Source organism: Hydra vulgaris, chromosome 15 (assembly GCF_038396675.1).
Source record: "Hydra vulgaris chromosome 15, alternate assembly HydraT2T_AEP".
In the NCBI taxonomy this organism is placed as follows: domain Eukaryota; kingdom Metazoa; phylum Cnidaria; class Hydrozoa; order Anthoathecata; family Hydridae; genus Hydra; species Hydra vulgaris.
The window spans coordinates 14,777,119-14,797,338 of NC_088934.1; the positions used below are offsets into that span (position 1 = coordinate 14,777,119).

A 20,220-nucleotide genomic window follows, 5' to 3' on the forward strand; every position below is an offset into this window, starting at 1 on the left:
AAAATGTTTTTTTGGTCCCTTGTTTTTTGTGAAATAAACTCACTATTCAATGCATTTATATACGTAACCAGAAATAGAAACATCATGAAATTTTATAAAGGTTGTATAGCTTCAACTTTTAAAAATAACTATAGCAACCACAAATCAGAATCGCAGTACTCTTCAAATCAAAATTCAACTGATGCCATGACTCAAACATTTTCTGAAAGTAACGAAAATGTCTTTTATTTAAAATAAACGCAGTAAAAGTAATTTCGAATAAACATATATATTAGGCTAGTAATCAGCTTGTTACATCAATGAAAAAGGTTTTAAAATTTTACAAAAGTCATATTAAAGCAGGTTTTTAATTAAAAGTTTAAACTAAATAATTTGTATATGATCTTACGTTAACCGTTACGTTAACTACTGCGGTCTATTATATGGATCAATGCGTTTGGTTAACAAAGAACAGTTAGTTAGAGGTTTACACTTATTTAGATGGTCTTTAATGTTTTATAATCATTAGGTTCAAGAATGTTAAGTTTAAGAATAGTTATCATTTTTATCATTGTTATGGAAACAGTTATAATTGCATGTTGATCATTATGTTGATTATATTATTGTATATTGTTTGCATAATAAGATAACTATAAATTTTTAGATATCATGAGTATAAACAAAATAATGCATAAGGAGGTTTTATAATACTTCATTATTAAATCTCAATATAGTCAAAAATGTATGTGCTTGTATATGGGGCGAGCAGGGTTTTTTTTTTTTTTTTTTCGATTCTTCAGATATGACACTTCTCCGCATTGTGCAAACTCCAAACTTAAGTATGTTGATAACTATACCAAATGAGCAGACCTTGCAAAAAATTGGGATGGTGGGTAACAAAAAACCCAAAAACATTTGCCCTCTTACCCAAACGTGAGGGCAGAGATATAGTAAAATTTTCAACTTTTAAATCTTAAACTAAATTTAAACTAAATTTAAATTCATCAACAGATTTTTAATTTCATTTAAAAATATTGTAGATTACAAAATTTATTAACATGCAAAATTTACAATTCCCTAATGCTAAGGGGGTCATTTTTGGGATTTTAGGGCACTTTTGTTCCTTGGCCCCACCATACCATTTTTTTGCAAGATCTTATCATTTGGCATAGGTATGAACATAATTAACTTTGGAGTTTGCAAAATGCATGAAAAAATCCTGCGAGCGCCCATGTGCACATTTTACCATAGACATTTTTATTTTATTACGGTTTACCTACATTTTGCAATCTAAACTTTTTATGTCTTAAAAAGAACACTAAAATATAAGATTTGTATTTCCAAAGAGTTATAATATAGCTGGAGTGTTAACGAAGAAAAAATACATCATTTTTTACGGGACAATCGTAAATAAGAAACATAGTTTAAGTAACATGAGTAACATTAGTAGTAACATAGTAACAAAGTAACGTTAGTAGTAATATAGTTTTAATTAATTATACTGGTCTGCGTCAAAAATGTTAGAAACATTTTTCTTCTTAGGTGATTCTCAATGAAATTTGCCTTCTAAATCCGAATCTAGGATTCAAATTTCTCAATCAGGTCTAGTTTTTAAGATATAGACTTAGGGCTCTACACCGCATATAACAGCTCAGTCTCCATTTTATTGTAATTCCCAGATGACAGTTGGGCATTAATATATCTATAAACAGTATCTAAAGTCTGTTTATGAATTTTGTGATTATCATTGTTAATTTTTTTACAGACTAATATATGAGATAAATGAAATTCATTTCATAAAAATGAATTAAAAATGTAAAAATAGTCCCGACAGATTCTTACATGTGTGTGGAAAGGTAACTTTTAGTGATCAGCAATGCACCATAACTACGTTAGTAAAGTCCCTTTACAGTGCATATTTCGGAATAAAGGTTGGCAATCAAGACAAAAGATTTGCCCCATATATATGCTGCAAAGCCTGTGTCGTAGCCTTAAGACGCTGGAATGAGGGCACAGCAAACTGTATGTCATTTGGTGTACCGATGGTATGGAGAGAAGGCAAGGATCATACTACAGACTGCTATTTTTGTATGACCAATCTTCAAGGTAAGATAATTTCTTAAAAGAACAATATTTAACTAATCCAAACATATATTTTTTTTTTTATAGTAGAGTTAAGTTTGAATTGTTTATAAAAATTGTGTTGAAATTCAACAAAAAAATTCTTTAAATTGTATAAAAAAATGGATAAAAATCTGAATTTTTTCAGGTGTTAATAAGAAAAAAAAATACATGGTGGTCTATCCTGTTATTCTTTCTGCCATTAAATCAGTACCAAATGGTCCAGGAGTTCCTTCTCCACCTGAGAAAGAAGAACTAGAAGAGGATATGGAAGGTGTAATAGTGGAAGACACTGACATATTTGTAGAATATAAGCCAACGTCCAGCATGACTTTGCCAAGACCACTCATTCAAAGTCAATTAAATGACTTGACCAGAGATTTTTATAAATAAAATGCACCACTTTATAGTCCCCGTCTTAGTGAGAGCAATCTCCTCTCTAAAGAAACTACCTTCTATTGGTATAGAAACAGAAAAGAAATGTTTCGAAGGTTCTTTGAAGTTGATTCTTCTAGCTCGTTGGCATATTGCAATAATGTAAAAGGCTTAATAGAGGCACTTGGCGTTCCTTACCAACCAAGAAAATGGAGGCTTTTTATTGATTCCTCTAGCAGAAGCCTAAATACGGTACTCCTACACATTGGCAATAAAATGGCATTTGTTCCTATTGGACATTCAGTTCAGTTGACAGAAAGCTACAAGAACATGAAAATATTGATTGATGCAATTAAGTACTCCAACCACAATTGGCTAATATGTGGTGACTTTAAGGTAAAATACTTATTAAGTTTTCTTGTCAATATAAAACTTTCCTTTGAAAAAACTTTAGCTCCTGTGGGTAGTTTTTTAGAAAGAAATAGAAATATATTTTAACTTACTAAGATTTGATTTTTTATGAATAAATCTTTTTTTTCCATGTTGTGTGCTTTCTACATGGTATGCAAAGGGGGTACACAAAACACCCTTGCTTCTAATGCCTATGGGATAGTAGGGCAGATCTTCACTATAAGCAGAAAGACTGGCCATCTCGGGAAGCATTCACAATTGGCAGCGACAACGTGATAGCTGAACCACTAGTCCCTCCAGAAAATGTTTTACTTCCTCCTCTCCATATCAAACTTAGTCTAATGAAAAATTTTGTAGAAGCATTAAATAAAGAAGGCCAAGCTTTTAAGTATCTATTGCAAAAGCTCCCACAGATTAGTGATGCCAAGCTAAATGCAGGTATATTTGACGGACCCAAAATTAGAACTCTGTTAAAGTACAAAGATTTTGATATCAAAATGGTAGGCATTGAACAAGATGCATGGCGAACGTTCAGCACAGTAATTGAAAGATTTCTGGGAAATAAAAGAAGCTCTGAATATGTTTCACATGTTAATGAACTTATTAAAAGCTTCGAAAAACTAGGAGCTTGCATGTCAATAAAAATGCATTTTCTCCAATCACATCTTGACTATTTTCCTGAAAACGGTGGAGATTACAGCGAGGAACAGGGTGAAAGATTCCACCAAGATATAAAAACGATGGAGACCAGATATCAAGGACGTTGGGACATAAATATTTTAGCTAACTATTGTTGGTGTCTTAAACGCGACGTACCAACAACTCTTCACAAACGGAAGGCATCGAGGACTTCTTTCCTCGGGAAACTGATTTTTTCTTTACAGTATTCGATTACTTCACTAGTTGTTTTTAAATTTAAAGTTAATAAAGGAGTTAAATTGGGCCTATTTCAGTTCACAAATAATTATTGCAATGTATTACATTACTAGGATGAAAATAAGAGAATTCTTGAAAATTATGTTTTTCTCAAAAAAAATAGGCATGATGTTTTTCAATAACCTGACCTGATTGAGCAAAATCAATGTCATATTCGGGTTTAGGAGGCTATTTCATTAGGAATTACATAAGAAACCCCCAGGAACAGAAATTTTTTTTTTTAACGCAGCCTTCCCAACGGGCATTGGAACATTTAATCAACGTTTAGTTAGTGTTCTTCCTAAACGTTTAGATTTAATTTAGTTTCGATCTAGAACGTAGGTCAATCGAATGTTCCATTTAAACTATATCTAAATGGTTAGTTTTAAACGTTCTTTAAATTCAATCTAAATCTTTCGTTTTGAAAGCATTCCGAATTTTATAAATTCAAATTTCTTTAATTTGTGCTTCTTTAAATAAATTAGCGCCGTAAAGTTAAACGTTGCAGCGCGTTATCTAAGTCATAAACAAATCAAACGTTAAAAATATATTTTTTTTATATATTAGTCAAAAATAAATGTACATAAATTTTAAGTATTATATTGCATTATCGTCATCATCATCGTCATCATCACAATCGTCTCCAGGTCGATCAGCGTCGTCTTTGGTGGAATCAAGCAAACCAGCCTCTGCGTCCTGAAAACTGAAAATATGTGCATAGCCTTTCCCAGTTCCACCTAATCGGAAGGGAGCCATTCTAAGGTGGGAACCAATACACGAATGTATTTCTGATACAGAAGACGTACAATCTCGTTTCAAAACACATTCTACAAATAATAAAAATAACTCAATCTAAATCATTTATTCAACAATTTTATAAAGCCATAGTTTTATAGATTTAAATTTTTGTTAAACTAGTACAGTGTACACTGAGTAGATATAAATTACACTGAATTTAAATTTAATTTTATTTAAAAAAATAAAAAATACACATATTTTACCGACAACAATTTGACACAGAGCAGTGTCTCTAAACGGAAGCTTTCTCAGAGAACCTTTTCCATCCATACTCAAATGAGACATAACAAAATTTGTAAAAAGTCTTTTCAATAGATTCTTTGAAGTATCTTTAATTGATGATCCTCCAATTCGTGAAAGAAGGCGAATCTACAAAGAAATTATTCATAAACGCTACATTTTATTAGATATAAGATTCCAATTAGAATAAAAGTCAATCCACCTTAGTAAAAGTAAAATATATTTTGTGACATCAAAAATAACATTTTATATACGTTTAAAACTTTTCTGGTTGTCTTTTCTGAAAGTAAAGATAAAAATATTTAGCTATACACTTACTAAAATTGTTCGATTAGCAAGAACTCCACATTGCTCCTCTAAATTACTGTACCCATCCAATGTTCCAATAGCTCCACCAATAACCTCTAGATGGACTTGAGCAACAGGCTCTAAACTTGGTATCGTCATCGTTTCCACTGCTATCCGTAAAACTTTAATTTCGTTGGCCATATTTGATAATTGATAGAGAACTTTTCGCTGAAACTCTGTAAAATATAAATTTATTTATATAATAAAAATAAAAAAAATAAACTTATAACTTTCCATATTTTGCAGTTATAGGTTGATAACAGATAATTTGCTTAACTGCAGGGCAACTGCAGTGTCCACCGTAAAAAAAAAGCACTCAAATTTCGAAAATATGTTATTAAATAATATGTAAATAAATAAGGTTTGATATCTTACTCCCATTATCCATTTCATTTTCTTGAGGAGCAGTTAATACACTCAATATCTTGTTTGAATGAAACTTTTTATTCAATTGAAAAGGTGGTACTGAGAGTTTCACTGCAATAAAAATAACGATACAAGTACAGGCTTTTTAAATATTTATTATATATAAAAAGCATTATATTTAATATTTACAAATATTTTTTTTTATAAAACATTACATTTTTGCAGTTTATACGTCAGACCTTAATTACTATACTATACAACAACATACTATATACAAATATTAACTAATATCAAAATAAGTTGAGAGTGTTTGAGAGACATAAATGGTACTAAAACAAAATGAGAAAATGGTTTCTTTAGGTAAAAATCTTGAATAAAACTAATAATTATAATTTATAAATCAAAATCATAAATGCAATTAAAGTGAAAAATTAAATATTACTTGATAGTACATTGTCTTTCGATATGGCAGCTCTGCGCCTGTATATTGGTATCTTTGAATTTAATATCCGGGCTAACAAAAAAAGAGAGTTTGATAGGACTGATTGGTTAGCTACAATGTCAACAACTATATAGTTAAATTATGCTTGCAAAGTTATTTTCAATGTAAATTAATTAAAAAAATTGCTTTGCACGTTTATCTTAAAAGGAAAATGACACTAAATATGTTCATAAGTAATAAAAATTACTAGGTCAATCTATAAGTGAAGAAGGTCTATATCAAAGATATAAATTTAGACATCTTACTTGATTGATCAATATTATTGTCTTTTGTTATTGTAGCCATGCTTGATTTGAATAAAGGTATCTTGGAATTACTGCTTAAGAGACCAGGTGACTGTTGAAGTGGCGAAGGTTTATCTAAAATGTAAATCCTAACTTATATTGTTTGAGGTATAATCGTAACAAATTACTATTAGTATTCAAAGAAATAAAGACAATTTAATAAAGACAACTTACATGCTTGATCAATTTTGAAATTTTGTGGTACCATATCCACAATCTTTTTGTTCAACGAACTGTTTAATGCTAACATTTTGCTTAGTTTAGCAGGTGGCTGTGGAAATGCAGATAGTTTGACTATTTTAAAAATAAATTACAACTACAGTAAATGTAAAAAATTATTATAAATAACTGTTTTATTAAAAAACACATACACATAATAATGCTATGGCTATTATTATCACCAGGGCTTAAGGCAGAGGTTCAAATACTTCAGCTACTGCTCCACTTCTTATAAAATTACTAGCTGTTGGTAGCACCAACATCAAAGCCCTGATTATAAATATTATTTCTTTGCTCCTACTTACATCATACTTATTATTATGTTTATTGTAACAAATTAGCTAACTTGTCAATATTCTTACTTTTTGCATTAACATTAACATCTACTTCTTTCTCGCCTAAATTATAAAAAAAATGTTTTAATATAATTGTATAAATTAGCGTTAGTAATATTAACTCCAAATGAAAAAATAAGTTTTATTTCAATTAGAATAATGCAAAATTATAAATTATTAATTACTTGGTAGTTAATATATTTTTTATATATTATTTGGCAGTTTATATATTTTGTAACATTATTATCTATATAGTTAGAAGTTTCAGGAGAAATAGGTAGAGGTAGAAACAGAATAACTTGGAAAGAGTGTGTTTCAGATGATATGAAAAAGCTACATTTAAGGAAAGAAGATGTTCAAGACAGTGTATGTTGGAGAAATGGCATTATGAGAAACGTCCAACCCGTGCAAGCACGGAAACAAGGACGCTAAAACAATAATGATGATATAAACATAAACTAATTAAAAAGAACCTTCAAAAAAAGTTGCAAAGTCAGCACGCTTGCGCTTTTTTGTTAACTGCTGATCATTATTCAGCTGATCCTCTTCTTCAGTTTCTGTTGTTAAATTGTAACTATTACAATCCTCGTAGCAATCTGTAAAATAAATAACAAAACTTATCCAAAGCAGATATTGCCAAGTAAATTTTTTTAACAAGTAATGGATAAACTATTTAACATTTTACAAATGTAAATTATAAAATATAACAACTCAATAATATATGAAGCTGTTGTCAAAAAATAAACACCAAACCTGACGTAATTTTTATTTTTATTAGTCTAAAAAGCCGCCAATTTTCATTAGGTTTTACCCCTTCCTTCATTAACTTAAACGCATTCATTTTGGATGGTGGCCACATCACTACTTTTCCTTGCACCCATGCGGAAGGCAAGACTCCTTCTTCTTCACGATTGTCTTCTAACCAAACAGCCCGGTGATATGACATTTTGCTAAAATGTTATTACTCTTTTTATTTGTAAAAACTGTGTTAAAAGTGTTTTAAATAAGTTTAGCCATTTACTAATACATACTATACAATACTATTTTATAGATATATTTGTTTACTTATTATTATTATTAACACTTGCTCCAGCTAAACAAGACATCAAGAGAAATTATTAGCAGAAGAGAACGTTATAAAAAAATTTCTATATATTTATTACTCTTTAAAATCTAAAAGAATAATATCTTTTTAATTATTATAATTAATGTTAAGATTTACAATAAAAGTAAATGAAATCAAAGCAAAATAATATTTTTTTAAATATTAAAAAGTTAAAACAAAAACAAAGGAAAATATACTCATAATCTAATATAACTTAAATAGATTAACAAATTGACTTGCACCAAATAAAATTAAAAAAAAAAAAGACTTCCTCTAAATATGAAGATAAAAAATATATAGCTGATATGAATATGAATATGATATAAATAGTAAGATAAAAAATATATAGCTAAAGAAATTCAGTCCTATTGCTAATATACAATTAAACATCTTCATTAAATTAAAAAACATATTAAGCATATTAAACATATGTACATAAAACATAATAACAACTAATTAGAGTGATAAAGCCATAATAAAATAAGAGTGATAACCATAATAAAATAATTAGTAAAATAATTTAACACTCTTTTGAATGAAGAAGAGGCATCAACACAAAACCGCCATTACAGGGAAGCTTTAGAACCTTTCTCTCAATTTCTGTAAACTTCACATTTTTTGATTTTGAATGCTTATAATGATTGTTCACAAAATAAATGTCTAGGAGGTCAGAGGAGCATGGCTCAATGAAGAATGGATGCAAATTAGCAAAACTGAATATATAACACATACATGAATCTTTTTGAACTTCATATATTTCTACAAACTGTCTATTTTTTAGTTGAGCAAACGAATCTCTATACGCTGTTGATAATTTAAAAACTGGGTTTGTTGCATTTGCAATGTCAGAGTATTTATGGACGTTTTCATATTCTTGAATTCTTTTTGCTACTTGTACAGCAGGATTTGAAGAACCTCTCACATATCTCTTTAACGTTTGCAAATAATTTTCAAAAGGAAAAGCACTGATATTATCAAGCGGTGAATTAAAAAATTCTACATCATCTCCTATATGCAGCAAATGATGAATATTATACACAACAAAATAATTACCATATAATTGTTGAGAATTTTCAACAAAATGTCTAAGCAAATCTTTTGCATAGTTCAACATGTTATTTCTTCTGTCGTTTGATGGTGTGAGCAGAATTGATGCAGCGACAGAAAGTGTTAAAAAATGTTTGTAACGCTCAGGATCCAAAATTCCTTTCAAGACAACAGGCCCTGTGTATAATAAGAATTGCCGGAATTCAGTGGCCTTCCATCTATCTAGGTCCAATAAAGATCTAGGGCGTCTAGCAAACTCACTTGGTATGCATTTTCGTAGATCCAAAAGGTTTTCCGAAATTTGCAATATGTTATTGTTGCTTAACTTAACTTTTCTATCACCTTTTTTCAAAGCTTGAAGTATACGACGCATGACCCTAAGCAGATCAAATGCATATAGTCAAGTGGGAATATGCTGATACATTGGTCTGTTATTTCATTTAAAGGTGAAGCTTCATGTTGATGACTTCCTAGGAATTCAAGATTTTTAAAACTGTCATCTGTGCGCCTTCCAGCATTGAAGCAATCAGGAGAAACAAACGTGGTTCGCCTGTTAGTTGACGTACCAACAGCAAGACAACGTTCACATGCATGTAAGCCATTGTGACCAACAATATTTTTCAGAAAAGATCTTGCAGGAGCATCACAAATAACTGAGTGCAAAATACCTGTGTAATTTTTACCATTATGAGTGACACCATTACACTTTAAAAACTTATACTCATCTATAAAATCCTTTAAAAACTCATTAACAGAATTTGGCTTACTATCTCCTTGATATAAAGCAACAATCATGGGTGAATTATGATTAACAGCAGAGAGAATCGGCCAAAATTGCCTTTTAGACGATCTAAACAATGGTATACCGTCAACATTTATTTGCAGATTGAGTACATCGCTGCAAATGTCGTGATTTATTGCATTCTGTAAACATTTGGTAAGGCCAAAATAAATGTATTGGCCACCACACTTTTCCTGAACTTGTATAGCTAGAGGTGTTTGCAAAAGAGTTCGACTATCTTTAGGCAGCTCGCACCCATATCTTCTCAACAAGGCTAGTAATCCATTACATGATAAACGTGTGAGTTTTGCATTTACAACCCATTGAGCTAGATTGTATTGAAAAGATCCATTGTCAACAAGCTCCATATCACAATAATGTTCATCGTCTGAGCTGCTATTGGGCGGTATTATGTCAATATCAATATCATCAATATCACAATAATTTTCATCATCAGAACTACTATGAGTTTGTACTATGTCATTGTCAAGTTCATAGGAATCATTATTAAGTATATAGTTAGTGCTATTATCTGAAATAGAAGATAAACCACACACATTTTCTGCATCTGTTAAAGAATTTGATAACTCAGGAGGTTCACATTCACAGCAACTATTTGCATCTTTAACAACCTTTCTATATTTTCGCATATACTCTGCTTTTGCACTCATAACTCATACGAATGAATCTAAAGAATCAATAAAACAAAATATCAGATGATGTAAAATAATAGGTAATAAAATAGAATTAAAAAGAAAGCAAAATTATTAACCAAATCAATTGCCATTCATAGTTATAAATTACCTAATTATCAATTTGTATCCTCCTTTTATAATATATATTATTATTATGAAACATTGATGAAATAATTGATAATATTATCAAAAGGATTATATCCCTAAAACATCCGTTAACTCAATTTAGTTACTACCAAATAAAAAGTTATTTTATTTTTTTTAAACCACAAACTACATAATTTAAGATTCATATAAATTTATAGTTTTAATACATAATAAAAGATTCAAAATGTCCGACTCCTTCTGTGCGAACTTAATTAAGTTATATAACTTAATTAGTTCCGTACGGAAACTGTGTGATTTAGCTTTTAAACTCTAACTAAACATTCAGAACTTGTTTAGAATAGATTCCTACGGAACTGAACGTGTGATTAGGCTTTTAAACGCTAACTAAACATTCAGTACTCGTTTAGAATAGATTCCTAAACGTTTAGAACGGCGTAAATGTCATATAAACGTAATCTAAACCAAATTTAAATCAGCAAATGCCCGTTGGGTTGTGTTATAATTAAAAGACAACTAATCACATTGCACTTTTGAAAAAAACTATCCAATGATATTGTTCTAAACGACATAAGCAATCAAAGGATTGCAATTAAAAGATGGAAGTTTAAAAAAGTTTAAGAAGCAACCATTTCCTGTTTTGATTGAACGAAAACTTTAAAACTTTAGTCTGAAAAAAGGTTTCTCATTTGCCGGATATGTTTTTAAATGCTTTATATAAACTACATACTCTTTTTATATTTGTTCTATTTACGCAGTAATTGGCAGAGCAGATTGGCGTTTATTTTAAAAGTACCAACGACTTCTAATAGTTTTTTTAGTAATTTGAACCACAAAGCGTGAGCTTTCTCAATAATGACGATATATTTACTTGAAGATTTTTAAAACCATTTAAATATAGAAGTTGTTGCTGATCTTATAAAAAAAGCAATAATACTCCTTAAAGCAGAAGATAGTAACGTCTGTTCACAAAAAATCCGCACTGATTTCAAATGTACACAAATTGTTCTAAATTTCGAATTTTTGATTCGAAATTTTTAAATTTAATCCGTCAACAACAACAGTTTCATTTTGTGGCAAAATTGAGTTTAAATAATTAATTCAAATAAACATGGAGCATCTAAAAGAGAACGATGTTAGAAATGTGATTGGAAATTTTTATAAACAAAACATAAACAGTGGAAAGAAATTTACAGTGGATCATTTTAAGAAAATGGGAATCGCTAAATCTACAATTTATGACATAATTAAAAGGTCTGAAAATAATTTGCCAATGAATAGAAAAATCGGTTGCGGCAGAAAACCTTTTAAAATTACACCAGAAAAGAGAGAGTCCATGATTGCAAGAGCAGAAGAGAGAATCGGGATTTCGCAAAGAAAATTGGCACTAAAATATAAGATAAGCGTTGCATACGTAAATAGATTATTAAGTATGCATGGACTAAAGTATACCAAAAGAAAAAATGCACCACAAACAACAGAAAAGCAAGAAATTAAACAAGAGAAAAACTTATTAAAACTTTCAAAAACTTTTTTCAAGCCATCAAATGAGTTTGAAATCATCATGGACGATGAGTCTTATTTCTGTGTAAATGGTGCAAATTGTTCACAAAACTCTGGCTACTATACAAAGGATAGTTCTCAAACTGATCCTAACATTAAATTCAAATTCAAAAAAAAGTTTGACGAGAAAGTTCTCGTTTGGATTGCAATCAGTCGTTTTGGTCATTCATCGCCTTATTTTGCTGTAAAAAACTGTGCACTGGATGCAAAAACTTATTCTAAAGAATGTATTACAAAAAGACTTCTTCCATTTATAAATTCCAAGCATCAAAACATGAAAATTTTATTTTGGCCTGACGGAGCGAGATGTCATTATGCAAAACACACATTAGAAACTTACAACACTTTAGGTCTTAACTTTGTCGACGCTAAAGATAATCCCCCAAATGTACCGCAGTTAAGGCCAATTGAAAATTTTTGGGCACATTTAAAAGCAAAAGTTTATGGAAATGGATTTACTGCGAAAAATCTTGACCACCTTAAGAATAGAATTCGATTAAAGTTGAAAGAGTTTGATCTTTTTTTTTTTTTTTTTTTTTTTTTTTTTTTTTTTTAGTATTGTATTTGCCGATTGAAAATAATTTACACTCGTAATTTATAAAAACAAATATTTACATGACTGGGGCTTGAAGAAGACAAAATTCATCTTATCATTAAGCCCCCCCTAAAAAAATGCATATTCATCAAATAAAATGTTTTAACAAAATGCAAAAAATAAAATATATAACGTTTAAAATATTTAGTAATTCAAAGAGTATTTATATTTGAGAACTGATTAGTAAAATAAGATGATATATAAGTATTAATATTACAAAAAGAATTTACAATAACTTTTTTTAATAAAAATTGAAGTTATAAAATTTTACAATATTTTTAGTAATTAGTATTTCAAATAATAAAACTTAAAAAAATCGTTTGTAAATTCAAAACTTATAAGATAAGAAATACATTTACAATAGCAGACTATTGTTTAGAATATTAAATATAATATTAAAGAGTAATTAGTAGGTTAATTTTTGTTTTTGTTTGCTAGTTTAAAAATCCATGATCCATTAATGATCCAGACTACTTTTTCAACCTAATGGATTCAGTCAAAACTAAAGTTCGAAAAGCCGCTGATTTAGGACCACTTTCGGTTATAAAATAGTTAACAATGTCCAGTCACTCATTTTAGTTAAAATTTTTGTCAAAAATCGATTAATTTTGTATTCAATTAAGAACAATTTTTCATTCCGGATTTTTTGTGAACAGACGTTATAATACTAATAAAACTAAGAAAAGTAGAAGAAGTGTATGTCGTTCAAGTAAACAATGGCAAAGTTCATTAAAAGTATAACCTTTATGCTAATTTTATAGTTTAAAATACCATGTTAATAACAAGTATGGGTTTCTTTATGGACTAAGGTTTACATAGCCTAGCATAACGTAACGTTGCGTTGCGTTACATTACATATATTGGCACTTATAATATTATTATATTACGCTTACTCAATGAGCACACGGACGTTCATTGTACGTCCAGGGAGGTCCAAGTACGTCCTTTTTGACGTACCAAATAAAACAACTTTCGTCCGTCCGATTTGGACCTCTAAAGTACGTCCTCAGACGTACTTTATTGGACGTCCAAATTTTGTACTTACATTAGTCGTTTAATTTTATTCAGCTTATTCTCATACCGACTCTATTTCTAGCAACAATAAAAAATGAAGTCTTGATATGAGAAATGAAGTCTTTTTTTTTCCCACAAGGCCTAAATTTAATACACACCCGTTTAGGGACTCAACACATATAGCAACCTTCATTAGGATAATAGTAAGGTTATTGCATAAATAATTAAATCCCAGGATTGAAAAAAATCACCAACAATCTAAAGAAATAATATTTATCACAAAACTGTCTGTAAATTATAGAGCATGTTTTGGAAAACCAAAAATAAACAATTAAATTCAAAATAAAAGTAAAGAAACTTTACTTTTGAATTTCCGAATTTTGACTTTTCGAACTGTCAAAAATCAAAAAACTAAAAGCAAACAAACTCCACAATAAAAATTTATATTAAAATACTTGTTATTAGTTTTGGAAAGTCATACATAAAAAACTAAATTAAAATAAAAAACGACCGCAAATATATTTGCAAATAATGAATAGGAGAAAATATGCAATGTGCTACTATTTCACGTTCTGCTTTTTAGTATTATCAAAAATATTTTAGTCTTATATAAGATGCAACAGCTACAAACTCGCATTCAATGCGAGTTTGTAGCTATTGTACCTTGCGAAATGCTTATCGAAATGCTAAAAAAATATTATATTATGCGAAATGCTTATCGAAATGCTAAAAAAATATTATATTATGCGAAATGCTTATCGAAATGCTTATTATTTTGTAGCTATTGTACCGATGCGAGTTTGTAGTAATGTACCTTTAATGCATTTATAATAAGGAGCGCTCCTAAATTTACTTTTTTCTTTTCTTCCATCCTCGCTAAATAATGCCTGTATTACATGATAGCATTCAAAATGTTTTAAACTGTTTTCTGTGAAGTCTCATTTGAGTAACCATAAAAATTATTAAAATAAATTAAAAGCATGGTTAAATATTGAATTAATCGCCTTTTTTACAAGTTTTTATAAGAACTAATATATCTATATATATATATATATATATATATATATATATATATATATATATATATATATATATATATATATATATATATATATATATATATATATATATATATATATATATATATATATATAAATATATATATATATATATATATATATATATATATATATATATATATATATATATATATATATATATATATATATACAGTAGCGTAGCGACAAAAAAATAGGCCTCCCGCAAAATTTTAATCCCTGCTCCTAAATTATTTATCTGCTATCATGCCCCCCCCCCACCTCCCATCTGTTTTCTTGACAAAAATTATACATGGAAAAAAACACCTTATTTTTGAAAACAATTTTGATTAAATTAAATAGGAACCAGTATGTTACACAATACAACTTTAGTAAGTAGAAGATCTAATGAAAGTTTTTCTTTCCTTTATAGCTGCAAATTGGTCTATAACACCTTTTAAATTTAAATGAGATGCTAATTCTGCTTCAGTACCTATAAGGTCTAGTGCAGGCAAAATGATTTGCGCCATTTTTTTCCTTAAATGTGTTTTAATGTGCTCAAGGATCTTTTTGCAGTTGCTTCGTTAATGCGTAATGACAAATATACATAAATGCAGCTATTATGTTTATATCATGATATGTTATTCCGGACACGGGTGAAATGCAATAATGCCGAAATTTTCAATGTATAAAATCCGTGGAAAAAAGTGCGGAAAATTTCTTTTAACCCAAAACTTATCGCTGCCTCAACCAAAACACTTAGTCAAAGATGGTAGATTCAATCTTTTTAGTTTATCGCAGTATTAAAGTTATCTTAAGTCATTTTGTTGCTTTGCGTTGAAAACACTTAACCAAGGTTTTATTAATTTTTTAAATAAGAAGCCTAAATAGACACTGAATATTTATGGTGTGGTCTAATAAATACTTTATATAACTTAAGAGAAATATTTTCATCAATGAAAGTGAATGTCTTTTTGCATAACAGGAATTTGTAAGGACTTTGACAACTGTTCGAAAATGTGTGCTTCACTTGGCGTTACATGAAATAACTACTCCTAAATTACGCACTTTAGGGATTGATTTATTATACTTTTTCATTTTGTCTCCCATTTATTCCGGATTATCTTAATTTTAACATAAGTCTGTATTGAGGTAGAGAACCATCGCTTTGGCAAAACCGAGATTACATCAACAAATTGGTGAAATACTCTAGAAAATGAAATAATATCAAAAGTCTCTACTAGATTAGTCACGCATAATTTATGGTGAAGAAAGCCATGTTGATTTGCAGAGAGTATTTTATTATCGTTAATGTGCTTAAAGATTTTTTTCTTATCAAGTATTTTGACTTTTTTGCAGAAAAAGAATTTAGTGAAATAGGTCAAAAGTTTTCAGCAAGTAATTTATTTTCCGTATTTTTGTAGACCGAACTAAATTCGCTAATTTTTAGAGAGTGAGTACTTTGAGAGTTAGTAATTTTTAGAGAAAGAGTAGAGAGTAGTAAAAACAACATCGGCGCCATATTAGTCTCAATATTGGCTAAATATTGTTAACAATATTGCACCAATATAAGATGACCACATTTTGATATATATAGCCAATATTGATTTACAATATTGGATATTTAAACAGCATTATAACGCCATTTTACTTATATAATCATATCATAATATAATGGAAGTTTAAGCAATCCATTTTTCAACAAATACAGTATAGGTATGTAAATGTGCGTATATATTACAGGCATATGCAAAAACACGCATCGTTTAGAAATGTGGGATTCCGCGCCAAAATTAATTAAGAGACTTGTAGAATGATTCCATTGGTATCAAATCGAAAACAAAAATGGTTGACATTTTATATGCATTTTTACTTGTGGTTTTAAAAAAACTAAAAAAGCAAAAACATAACCAAGTAAAATTTTTTTTTTTTTTTTTTTTTATTATTTCAGTTTACAAAGTCAGTCGTTATACAATTAAATAAACTGTTAAAATACTTTTACAAATATATAAATATAGCAGACTAACAATATAAACTAGGTTTCCGAAAGAAGATCACAAGGATCTTGTCATCGGGACCTTATAAAATATAATAAAATATATAGTTTTTTGCATCTTTTTTAATATATTTTTATTTACAATAATTGTGAAGTGCAAGGTATTATGAAGAATACATATATATTAATCTTTGACGCGAGTTAAACTGTAAATAATATAAACCAGCAAGATATAAAATACAAAATTAAAACGAAAGGTAACGCAACTTAGATTTTAATATATCTTTATAATTTTTTAGATTTCAATATGGTGATTTAAGACCTACGGAATTCTACAATTATAAAAAATTTCTCGTAGTAATTATTGCAGTTAAAAATCTAATTAACGAAATATTATCAAGACAATTTTTTTTTTTTTTTTTCAGATTATTCACCTCCCCAAGGCCCGAGGGGGGTCACTACAGTCGAGGAGGCTACTCATTTTTTGTTTTTTTGTTTTTTTTATTATTATTTTTTTTTTTTTAGTTGTTGTTCGTGGTGCAACCCTCTCACAACCCTTTAACTCCGAAACACGAACCTTGCCAAGCAAGGCCGCTGCGCGGAGAAACGTTGAGCGCGGTACTTCCAGGGACGTGGTGGGAGTCGAACTCGGAACCTCTCGCTTACAAAGCTAGCGCTCTTACCACTACACCACTACCGCAATTTATTTACTGAACAATTTTTGTTACGTACGCGTAGAACTAAAAAGAATGTCAGTATAAAAAAGCTGAGACAAAATTGGCATAATAATATTGACCAATATGAGCATGCCAATACGGTTCCAATATTGGCATTTTTATATTGGACACACATTATAGGAGCAATATTATTATGCTAATACTTTCCAAAATTGGTATGCCAATATTTGCGCAATACCTTTTACCATTATTGGCGCAATATTGTATATCTTGTCCGATTTGGCAAAGATACCCAATATTGCACCAATATATCTTGCTACTAGGGTAGTATTCTAGATTTAAAGAATATGAATATATTAATACTTAATATGTTTGACAGATGTCATAGCAACAAAATTAAAAAAAAACTAAGGCCCGTTCACAACAAATGTTTTCTATCGATACATTTGTAACTCGACGCTTACTTCATACTTATAGACCTGGTATATATATAAATATATATATATATATATATATATATATATATATATATATATATATATATATATATATATATATATATATATATATATATATATGTATATATATATATATATATATATATATATATATATATATATATATATATATATATATATATATATATATATATATATATATATATATATACTCAAATAAAAAATGCCTCCAAAGAAAAAGATAAAACGTACTAGAAACTTGTCAGAAATATTTTTTTTTGAAGACAACTAGCGAGTATCTCCCAAGCAATAAGCTTCCAAATAGTAAACATGTTCTGCAGTATTACCTACATTTTAGAAAGCTAAATCCATATGCGAAGCAAATAGATTCAATGAGGTGTCATTTCAAGATGAATTTTTTTGAGCTCCAATGTCCTGCAGAGAGCACACTTCCGCGTAATGTCTAAATTGGTTGGGCCATGGATTCTAGCTGGATTCCCTCGTATTACAATGGACAATATAAGGCAAACTTTCAAATTTTTTTTCACGTTTAAAAAAAGGTACAGCATTTTTAACCTTTAATTCAATTTATCATTTATATTTACACAGTAGAAACATTTATGTTAATTTGTTACGCTGTTTACATTGTATATAAAGTATTTATTTAAAATTAAATGTTTAAAGCACGTATCTATTGATTTGCCATGTATAGGGTGAAGGTTCAGAGCGCATTAGATTATTACAACATGTTAAAGAAGAGTCGTCACAGGAATGGTCTATCTAATACTAAGTCGAGAAAAAAATTTTTTCAGGAACTTCAGAACTGCTTTTGGATTAATAGAAATTCTAAAGAACTGATTAATAAGATCAAAAGAGATAAGAAGAGGACTTATGGAGCTAAAGAGGAAGATATTACTTTCATCTTCAATCGGTTGGGAGAACGGAAAGGAATAATGGGAAAAAAAGATAAAAGGTTTTCATATGCCTTTAAAAGATCACATAAGAAGCATTTGACTACCAGGTAAAGTGCAGGAGACACTACAAATGGTCTTAACATTTCACACATCTCTGCAAGTAGTCATAATAGTAACTCTGACTCTGAAGCAGATATAGACAAAAAAGAATGTCTCAATGATTCTTCTTCCAAAAGATATTCTACAGAAAACAGCACTTACTGATGGCAGGAGAGGGACTGTCTGCTAGACAGCACACTGCAATTGTGACCAGTATCATAGCAAACTCTGGGGTTCTGTATCAAATTTTGTTGTGTCTAGCGCAACATCATTTAGAGCTGTAGAAGAGGTTTTGACCAAAGAAGGAGAGAAGATTAGAAAACAAATTTCTACTCTTGCACAGTCATCACTATCCCCTATAATTCTACACTTTAATAGCAAGATTGTTAAAGAATTCATAGATGGAAAAAAATTGCTGTATCACAGACTTGCTGTATTAATTAGGATAAATGGATATACAGAGCTACTTGGTACTGTACCTCTAACTTCAAGTACAGAAGAAGAGCAGAAAACAGCAATCATGGAACTTCTTGACCAATTTGAAATTACAGACAAGTTTCACGGATGTGTTTTTGGTACTACTAATTCTAACACTCGTAAACAGAAAGGAGTATGCATTAAACTAGCTACAGAGGTTGACAGACCTCTACTTCTATTAGCATGCAGATATCATGCGTATAAAAGACACATTGTTCACTGTTGGAACATCAATCCAAGCAGTAACACAAATGGACCAGACCTAGTCCTCTTTTTAAAAAGATTACGCTTGTTTGGAACTCTTTGGATCATCGAACATCTTTGGATCATCGAACTCTTTGGATCATCGAACTCTTTGGATCATCGAACTCTTTGGATCATCGAATACCTTTGGATCATCGAATACCTTTGGATCATCGAACATCTTTGGATCATCGAACATCTTTGGATCATGATTCTACTGTACTAAACAAAATGAAGATTGAAGGTATTACTGACAACTGGTTACAGGATCAATTCAAGAAAGCTTTGGAGTTCTCTGAAAACATTATAAAGATGGAAAAGATGAAGACGGTCAATACTTTAAATCATAGATTAGTTTTAATGATGTTTAAAGTAGTTTAAACAGCTGTCAAATAAATAAAAGTCCACTATCCGGTATTTACCGGATAATGGACAGCTCAGAATAATAATAGTTTATTTAATGTGCATAGCTCCTTACGTTTTGCACAGTAAACAAATGATTAGTATCAGATATCAAACTG

The 20,220-nt window shown here is 29.5% G+C and overlaps 2 protein-coding genes across 2 annotated transcripts; both read right to left on the reverse strand.

Moving 5' to 3' along the window:
• Positions 1-4,340: 4,340 nt before the first annotated feature.
• On the reverse strand, positions 4,341-7,978 carry LOC136091371 (uncharacterized). The gene is made up of 10 exons (XM_065818845.1): positions 7,647-7,978; positions 7,367-7,489; positions 6,921-6,956; positions 6,514-6,633; positions 6,301-6,414; positions 5,996-6,067; positions 5,563-5,664; positions 5,158-5,363; positions 4,803-4,968; positions 4,341-4,628 (listed from the first exon to the last, which is right to left on the reverse strand). The coding sequence occupies exons 1-10, from the start codon at positions 7,837-7,839 to the stop codon at positions 4,399-4,401; spliced, it is 1,362 nt and encodes a 453-aa protein (XP_065674917.1). The 5' UTR covers positions 7,840-7,978; the 3' UTR covers positions 4,341-4,398.
• Positions 7,979-8,474: 496 nt separating this feature from the next.
• On the reverse strand, positions 8,475-10,891 carry LOC136091372 (uncharacterized). The gene is made up of 2 exons (XM_065818846.1): positions 10,631-10,891; positions 8,475-10,514 (listed from the first exon to the last, which is right to left on the reverse strand). The coding sequence occupies exon 2, from the start codon at positions 10,495-10,497 to the stop codon at positions 9,394-9,396; it is 1,104 nt and encodes a 367-aa protein (XP_065674918.1). The 5' UTR covers positions 10,498-10,514; positions 10,631-10,891; the 3' UTR covers positions 8,475-9,393.
• Between the last annotated feature and the right edge of the window lie 9,329 nt (positions 10,892-20,220).